The sequence below is a fragment of the Nannospalax galili genome, unplaced genomic scaffold (assembly GCF_000622305.1).
Source record: "Nannospalax galili isolate Female #2095 unplaced genomic scaffold, S.galili_v1.0 scaffold577, whole genome shotgun sequence".
Taxonomy (NCBI): Eukaryota; Metazoa; Chordata; class Mammalia; order Rodentia; family Spalacidae; genus Nannospalax; species Nannospalax galili.
Genome location: NW_008340387.1, coordinates 2,069 through 11,494, shown reverse-complemented (window position 1 = coordinate 11,494; position 9,426 = coordinate 2,069). Strand labels below are relative to the sequence as shown.

The following is a 9,426-nucleotide window of genomic DNA, read 5'->3' as shown; positions in this document are numbered from 1 at the left end:
GTGTGGAGAGAGAGAGAGAGAGAGAGAGAGAGAGAGAGAGAGAGAGAGAGAGAAGAAAAAACAAATTGTATGGGGAGAGAGTAAATATGGTTAAAATCTGAAGACTATAAAGAGAAAATAAAATTCAACGGCTGTTTGGTTAAAAAAAAATAATAAGAACCTTAGAGAAGTATGAAGGGCCAACATAAGGAAACTTAGAGAAGGTTGCTGTCTCTTGGAGACAGGAAGGCAGGATAGGGAGGTAGTACAGCCAGGACAGGGGCCTGCAGCTTCTCTAACCTCCTCTCTCACTCTTCATCTTTCTTCTTGAAGGAAAAGCTGTTTTTCTGGCTAGAGATAAGCATCATCTGTCTGACATCTGCCACCTGGTGCGCCATGATGTACCCTACCTGTTCCAGAAGTATGTGAAGGAGTCACATGGGAAGGACATCCGGGTGGTGGTGGTGGGCGGCCAGGTGATCGGCTCCATGCTGCGCTGCTCCACAGATGGCCGGATGCAGAGCAACTGCTCTCTGGGTAAGGCAGAAGGCTTGAGGGTCCTGTTGCTCATGGAAGGCCTCCGGGGTACCTCACTGGCCTGCTCAGTGAATGTGTACTGACCCTTCTCTCTCATCAGACCCTGTGATGACCCAGGCTCTCACAGAGAAGGATGAGAAATGAATTTTTCTTAGAGGCAGCAGGAGTGTCAAGACGCTGAAGGTTGAAACCTTGTCCTGTGGATGTTAAGACTCAGCAAGGTTTGAGCAGGGAGTGACAGGAGAACAATGTTTGAGAAAATGGTAGATGAAAGGCATAAGGAAGGAGCAGGGGCGAGGGATGAATCTAGAAGCCTCTGCAACTGCTCAAACAGGGATTATTAAAGGCTTATATAAGGTATGTCCAACCTGTAGCTCATGGGCCTCGTGTACCCCAGGATTAGCTATGAATGTGACCTGGTGCAAAACTTATTCAAAATGTTGTGAGGGTTTTGCGTGCGTGCCTGCGTGCGTGTGTGTGTGATTTTTTTTTTAACTTGGTTTCGTGGCTCTCAGGTGTGAACTTTGTAGATGACAGGATCATGTTGCATTGCACAAAGGCGGGACACACTTGGGCCCTATACCACAGCCATGGCTAGAGGAATGCTGTATTTGCTCTTAATGTTTTAACTGAAGAGTTGTTTTCCTTTCGTGTACGTGGTTCTTAGAAAGCTGCATTCGTATTTTGGCTGAATTCAGAACCCCATCCCTATTCAGAAAGCTTGTTTTCTGTCCCGGTGATGGAGACACCGCAAGAGGAAGTGCATCTTTGTCTCCATATAGACAGCTGTCATTGGGGGCTGGAGAGATGGCTCAGCCTGTAAGAGCTTTTTCAGAGGACCTGAATGCAGTCCCTAGCACCCACATCAGGCAGCTTACAACCACCTGACACTCCAATTCCATGGGAATGTCCTCATCTGCCCTCCACACACACTCACACGTGCCATATACTCACAGAGACATACACATAAGTTTTGAAAAAAAATGAAATAACTGTGTTAACCTCAGTGAATGAATTTTGTTAAAAAAGAGAGGAAGTTCAGGGAGGGAGGGGGGAGGCCCTATAGTTATTTCCTAACTCAGCAGATGCATATGCCAAGTTTATTGACCGATAATGTGGCTCAGACACTGATTGGGTCCTGTTCCACTAACAGTCACCAAGCAGACTCTAGTGGATGTGAGAGTATAGAGATCATAGCCCTCAGGTAGCACGTGCCCAGAAGGATGTGCAAGCAGACAACCAGCAGAATGAAGACAGGGCAAACTCAGTCTGACAGTGCTCAGTAGAGATCATCTCGCATCTCACATCATACATCTCACCTCGTTTCCACAGTAATTACATAAAGGGTACTAGCGTGGAGCCTTGAGTTATCATTTTGTGTCGTTTTCTTTTTATCACGTGCACATGCACACACACGTATATGAGTGGGGGAAGCATGTATGTTTGTGACTGCACATATGTTTGGAGGCCCAAGGCTAATAATTTTTTTTCTGGTACTGGGATTGAACCCAGGGCCTTGCACATGTTAGGTAGGTGCCCTGACACTGAGCTACATGCTCAGTCCACCGCTATTATTAATGGTTATAGAATGTTTACTTGACTATTGAAAGATACATATCTTTCATTTCTCCATTCAAACTTTATGAATGCCCACTGTATGCCAGGCACCTTGATTTTCCATCCAGTGCCTGTCTCTGGGCCCTGTTGTCAACAGTTCTATCCCTCTCTGGAAGTGTCATTAGACTCATTGGTAAGTGCCAGTCATCACCTCATCCCTGTGCTTTCCTCCTAGGTGGTGTGGGCGTCAAGTGTCCACTGACAGAACAAGGCAAGCAGCTGGCTATCCAGGTGTCCAACATCCTGGGCATGGACTTCTGTGGCATTGACCTTCTCATCATGGATGATGGCTCCTTCGTGGTGTGCGAGGCAAACGCCAACGTTGGCTTCCTAGCCTTCGATCAGGCATGCAACTTAGATGTGGGGGCGATCATTGCAGACTATACCATGTCCTTGTTGCCAAACAGGCAGACTGGGAAGATGGCCATCCTCCCAGGACTGTCGAGCCCCAGGGAGAAGAGTGAACCAGATGGCTGTGCTTCAGCTCAGGGAGTTGCAGAGAGCGTCTACGCCATCAACAACGGGTCTACTTCTAGCGAGAGTGAGCCTGAACTGGGAGAGGCCCGGGATTCCTCAGCAAACACAATGGGGGTCCCCCCACCACATGCTGCCAGGGCCTGGCTACAGCATTAACAGCAGGACTGCTTCAGAACTACAACTCCAGTGAATTCCTGCTTTTTTGGCAGCATTTAAACCAAATCCTATTGCTTCCCTAAGTAGTTTCCAGTGAATAAAATCTGGACTAATGTGATTTCATTTGCACAGAAACTAGAACTCCCATCTGGGCACTCAGTGTTCTTTCTAACGATGATTTGAACAAATGGCCTAGCTTTGTGGTTTTTATGCAGACTAATATAAAAACACTCACAAAGAACAACATCCAGAGTGATTGATTTGAGACCAATGTTTGTCTGAGCACTTGGTTAGGATGGTAGACTTTCAGGTACTGACTGTGCTGCAGTCCTTGGCTGTTAGCGGCAGCAAACATGAACTTGGACTAGCTCCTGGAAATACTGTTCTCACAGGCAGCCACGAGATGGAGGCATGGGCTGGCAAGCGGGATGCAACTGCAGCAATACCTTTTCTCATTCTGCGTGTGTGATGCTCAGAGAACACACGGCCCAAGCCATGTTAGAAGCTGGGTCTCTGCTCCCCCTCAGTCACCACCTTCCCATGTTACTCTGACACTCAGGATATGGTGTTTTAGGAGCTTCCTCGGTGGCGTTCTCCCTGAAGCACTTTGTAGAGAGGGAGATGGAGCGTTCTTTGACCTCAGTTGTTGGCATGTGTCCTGCTTTGTCACTGGGGCTTTCTACAGATTGCCATGCCACTCAGAATTTGGGCCCCTGCTTCACCTAATGCCAGCTCCAGCAGCTTCCCGCACCTTGCTGCCTTTGGCCTCATCTGGACACGAACGTGGATGGGCGATGGCCACACACTCTGTTTCTCAAGTGTGCACTAGAATCCAACACCATGGACCTTCTTTCTTTTCAATGGACTCTGCTCACTTGCCATCTAGAAACCAGTGGGGGGGTGTTTTTTTACAACAGAAAGTTGCTGGAAGATAACTTGCAGGCATTTCTCTTGTATGAGTTGTTGGGTAGATCCATTGGAAACATACTCCCATCCCCTAGATTTGCTGCCCTTATCCAGGCTCCAGAAACCTGTCCTTATCAGTTTTTCCAAACTGGGGAGACTCAGGTATCAGGAATTACTCATTGAGGGCTGGGTGGAGGTAACATAGACATGACACAAGTGCTTTTCATTTTAACCCTTCTAGCAGCAGAGGAGACCTTTTCCTTGGGAGAAAGCATGGAGGTGGAATTTTCCATTTCTGCTTCTAGGAAGTGTAACTGGAGATTAGAAATGACTAAATATACCAGAACTGTGCACTCACAAGCTGCACTCATTGGAATTACTTCCTTGGGAGACCACACTCTTGAACTATTTGATTATAGATGCCCAGAACATTGAGAATTTCTGTTTGGAATTATCTCTGAAGCCATGAAAGGGAAGAGGTCTCATAACTTTACAGACTTTGTTTAGTTTTTTAACCCTCCCCCCACTCCTCCACCTGCCAAAGCAGTGCCAAGTACCACCACCCATTTTATTTGTCAGGTGTATTTTATAATGCTCTTTGGCTATTCAAAATTATTCAAAAATAGATCTACCCCTAAAGGACAAAGATTTACCCACTCCGAGGAGCTTACAAATTGACAGTGTCCAAAAAGGTTCTAGAAATGTTCTGAGATGGCTCAGCTTCACTGGAACAAACATGCATTTCCCACAAGGTAACTACTCCGAAGGCAACACCACCCACTTGGGTACATAATACCCATACTTACTCTACTATAACTATAAAGTGTATATGACATCAAAATATTACACACTTCACAACACATTCAAATAGAGATTGGGGCTTTTAAAATATTGCAGTCAAAACCAGGTTTCACCAACTCACAGTTGTACAACTGAAAATGTTTGGTGCCATGTAAGGGGGTCATCACTCTTCGCAGCTATAGTTTAAATGCAGTCCACCCTAGGGTGCATGCCACGGAACTGGAATCCAAGTCATGTGTCTTGGACAGTTGACAGATGATAATACTTCACCCTTATGTAGACTAACACATGCACCCTCTCTCTGCCACTCAGGGTGGCTTTAGAAGAAAGCTTTGTTTTTGTTCCTGCTGGAATTGGCAGATGTAAGGCAAGTGTTGACCTCTCAGAAGCTGCATTTCCACTGTTTAGCTCGACCCTCTTCTCCCATTTGGTCTGTTTCCAGGGAGGCCTCATCCTGAGCAAAGCAGCTCAAGTGCTTCCAGATTCCTTTGCCAAAGGAGGCCCATTTTCCAGCACTAGAGACACCTGTCGTCGGCATCACTACCTGAAACTATCCCTGCTTAGAAGCAGAGAAAGCTGGATCACAGCTGGATCCAAGCCTCGCTCTGGGGTTTCCCATACCACAGCTGGCCTTGGGCTATGAGCCTCAGCCAGGTGGCCTGGCAGTACTTGTCACAGCTGCCTACGCCTGCTGGAAAACATGGGGCTACAGAGCTAGAATCTGGTTCCGGCTGTCTTGAAACGGCTGATCACATGAGCTCTGTGTCCACTTTTTCCACTCTTCAGATAGGAAAGGCCTATTCTGTTTACCTCTTGGGGCACTTCGAGGTTGAGGTGGGTTACCATGTGGGAGGTGGTAACAGACACTTCCCACTGTGCTTTCACTTCCCATCACCACTCTGAGAGAGTTAAGAAAGGACGAGGCCATGTGTTCTTAGCATCAGCAAGCTAAACAGTGGTAGGAGACCAGAAAAAAGCATGCAGCTTCTCAGAGGCCTTCCTTCCAGCCAGAGAAATGTCACAACCTAAAAGGGGTACAGCTCTTGGAGTCATCAAAGAACCTTCTGGATGTATCGTGTATCACTTGAAACCTTTAACTCTTGTATGCCAACATCAAGTCTTCCTATGTAATGTACATTCAGTGTCTATGTATGGTCTTCTCACTGTCTGGTATATCATCTTGCAACTGGTCAAAACTTGAATGCCAATAGCTCAGTCACTCAGAATATATACGACTCTGCACTTGGGAAAGACGCCTTCATGCTTTCTTGTCTGATTGGATGTGGAGTGGGCAGAATGGCAACTGGGGACTGTAGAACACGAGAAACAGTGTAAGTGGGTCATAAGCCATTTCTGTCACAGTTGCAGGCTCAGTGCTCCCACCTGAGTAAATCCATACCAGATAGGACAGGGTGGGAGCAACAAGAAGGGGAAAGGTCTGAGATTTGTGGAAGAGGTGAAATCAGAATCACGACACTCTAGAGGGAAGGGGAAAATGCCACTCCTGGGGGCTACTGTAATGAAGGGTCGTGAACATGATGATTGAGGTAGATGTCTTTGGAGCTGTTCTGTATGAAGATATTGGCATGCTTGACTCCTGTACACCCTGAAGGAATCGGGAAGTTGTGCCTTATCCCTTTACGTTCTGGTGAAAGCTTGGCAAATGAAGGACAGATGGAAGCAGCTAATTTGGGATGAAGGAGAGTCCAGGACCATCCGGGTAGCAGCAGAACCCCCTGTGGATGAGCCAGAACATCATGTGTAGAGCTTGAGGAGGGGGATCAAATCCAACGCCAGGCAAATCACTGCAGCTGGATCCTGCCCCTGGTGCGGCCTCTGTTGTCATCTGTGCAGATGTTTTAGGAAGGGCCCTGACAACCTGTCTCTGTGCCTGAGGTTAATGTTCTTAGATACTGAGAGAAAATCTGGTGTTGCTGTTGCCTGCCTTTGAAACTCAAGGTTAGTCTAGATCATTGCTTTAAGACATTTTAACCAGCTGGGCATGGTGGCACATGCCTTTAATCCCAGCACTTGGGAGGCAGAGGCAGGCAGATCTCTGTGAGTTCAAAGCCAGCCTGGTCTACATAGTGAGTTTCAGGCCAGCTGGGGCTTCAGGGAGACCCTGTCTCAAAAAGACAAAAAAAAAAAAAAAGTTTAACCTAGACAGCCATCCTCAAAGCACTTATAATCCTTTCCTAAAACTAGGCCATTCCACCATTCCAAATCTATGGCTCAACCCTGAAGCTTTCCCTCCTAAAGTTCATTCAACTCAGTCTGACCTTTCCTTCAAGCCTTCCAGTTTTCTCAAATGCAGTTCCTATGCCACCAAGACGTAAGACCACCCAGACCTGCATCCAAACCCCACTTGGTAACCTTGCTTGAAGTCCTTATTCTCTGAGGCTTCAAGGTAACTAGAGAGTCACCCTAGAGAGCCAGATTGGAGGCCACAGAAGAGCAGCACTCAGAAATGAGTGTATTTTCCATCTTGCAAAAAGGGAATCTGAGCCCAGAGACCACGGTCACTTAGTCACCAGCAAAGCTGGACTTAGAATACTGCTAGGGGTGGCTGTTTCTCCACGAAGCTAGCGCTTTGCTGCTCTCCTGGGTCCTCTGTTCCTTCCATTCTGATGAGCTGCTGTTTTCATTATGATCCTGATGTGCCTGCTGTCCAGACTTCAGCTCAATGAGATTTCCAGAGTATAAGATGGCTAGGACCCTCTTTAGACAAGTGAAGACCATTTAGCATCACCCCACACTCAGTGATGGGATACAAAGGAGAAGCCCAGGCCACACTGACTAAGGGCTTCCTCTGTCCCAACTGGGCTGATGTCTTATCACTGCAGAAGTCCTAGAGGCCAAAGCTTTGAAGCTCTTGCTCTCCTGTCTGGGAGAGCAAGGAGGGCTCCTGTGACATGAGTTACAGTTGCAGTCAGCAACAAAGTCAAAAGTTTCTTCCCATCTTCTGTTTGTGTCACTCTTGCAGTTAGACATGAGACACAGATTCTTCCTGTTGTAGCCTCAATGTTAGCTGTGGACCACGCCTTCAGACCCAGGTGGGTCTGGTAACTGGGCTCTCATTCTGAGCCCCTGGATTTCTGTAGTCTCTAAGGGACTTGTGTTTTTGCAGTTCCCCTGACCCCAGACTCCTGCTACCTCACTATAAGCAACAGAATTGCCTCATCCCTGCGTTCTGTCTGCTAGGACAGGAAGCTTAATTCCCTCGTCCATTTTTACACAGATCAAAATTTAAATGAGTGTGTATACCTGTGCCCAGATATGTTTCAGTGGTGAGGGAGGGGATGGCAGATGCTGAAAGTGCAGGCTTGGCAACACACGGGATTCTTTTCATACACTGCAGAGGAATCTCCATTCACCATTCCTCCCGATGGGCCTTTCTCTGTTCTAGAGCAAGTCAAATCCATTCACACTTCACACACATTCCTTTCCTTATCTTACCTTAATTTCTGCCGACATTTCACCTGTTACCCTGGGTAGCTTTCCAGAGATTTCCATCAACAAAGACATCTCCCTCCCCCAGGGGAACTCGAATGCCATCTCTGAAGGTGACCACAGTTTTCATCCTCCGTGCACTGGCTTGCATCACAGCAACCATGCGTACCCCTGGGGGGTTACCTGTAGAAGGCCACATGGACTAAAGTGAATAGCACCCATTGAGTCAGACCAGATGACCTCATGTGACCCTAGACTCAATCACCTCATCCTGCTAATTCTTTTGTCAGCTGTAAATGTGATCCATAAACATGGTCTTGGATGTGAAGCATTTTACACAGGCCTGGATTTCTTCAGGTTCCTTTGCTCTTGCTTCCCCAACTGTGAGCCATCACAAGCAGTGCCTTCCTGGGATTGAGGCTTGGTGCCACGGGATAAAAACTGGCAGACGGCAGCTTTACGGCTGGGAAAAAGAGATGCTGTGGGTAGGGCTGGCGGCTACTCAAGCAGACTGTGGTTCAGGCTTAATGTCTGGAAGGTCCCATCCATCCTTGGAATTCCATGATGCAGTAGTGCCAGACACAGGAGATGGGTTTGGCTTAGAAAAATCCTGGAGGGAAGGCTGCCCAGGAAGCTGGGAGGCTAGGAAGCTGCCGAGCAGCCTGACCTTGCATGATTTAGCACCTGGTTTTCTTGGCTCTTCCAGTACTAGGTTTGCTGGCTCTACATCAAATGGAAGGAGGAGGTGCCAGAAAGTTGTATTAAACCTGTCAAACAGAGGGTGAGGGGAGTACAGAAGGCCGGTGGCGGGGGAGGCTGTGCAGGGAACGCTAATAGTCTGACAGCACCATCTGGGCTTGGCAGGGATGACAGCCCTGAGGTCAGAGCAAACCAGCCAATCAAGTAGCTAAAAGTCTGCTGTCTTAGGATGGTCCTCAGTGGGACTCCCAGAGTCTCCTATATAGAAGGAATGCTGATTTCATGTAAAGGGAGAGTGGGACCCTGAATGACGCTGAAGAACTGGTTCAATTTTTGAAAAGACAGGAACGGTGTGTTCAGTCCCACCCGGTGGTCCCCCAGAGCTCCAGTGATGTGCTGCAGCTGGCTAGTCCTGGCCCTCAAGAATGGGTTGTTTAATTTTCAAGAATGTTTTGAGCTTGTTACTAAGCACAGTTACTAATCGTGATCATATTGTATAAATTTGTGATTGAAGTTTATTTAAAACAGAGGCTGGGGATGTGGCTCAGCTGGTAAAGTGCCTACTATACAACATACATGGGTTCCATCCCCAGTACTGTATAAATCAGCCAGTGCACACCTGTAATCCCAGCACTCAGAAAGTGGAGATAGGAGGATCAGAAGTTCTAGGTTATCCTGGGCTACATGAGACCCTACCTCCAAAAAACAAAACCATAGGCAATAAATGCTCAAAACTCAGAAACCTCCTGTTTCACTGTTACTGATATTCTTGGGGTTATTGGTATCGCTTCCTTCATATGGTGT

General features: G+C 47.3%; 1 protein-coding gene across 1 annotated transcript in view; it reads left to right on the top strand.

The window, feature by feature from the left end:
* The window catches only part of Rimkla (ribosomal modification protein rimK like family member A), a 29,342-nt gene extending 26,332 nt beyond the window's left edge, over nucleotides 1–3,010 (top strand). The window contains exons 4-5 of the mRNA XM_008835411.2: nucleotides 313–516; nucleotides 2,309–3,010. Coding sequence (XP_008833633.2) covers nucleotides 313–516; nucleotides 2,309–2,766 — 662 coding nt within the window. The 3' untranslated portion in view covers nucleotides 2,767–3,010. The remainder of the gene's footprint in view (nucleotides 1–312; nucleotides 517–2,308) is intronic.
* The last annotated feature ends 6,416 nt before the right edge of the window (nucleotides 3,011–9,426 follow it).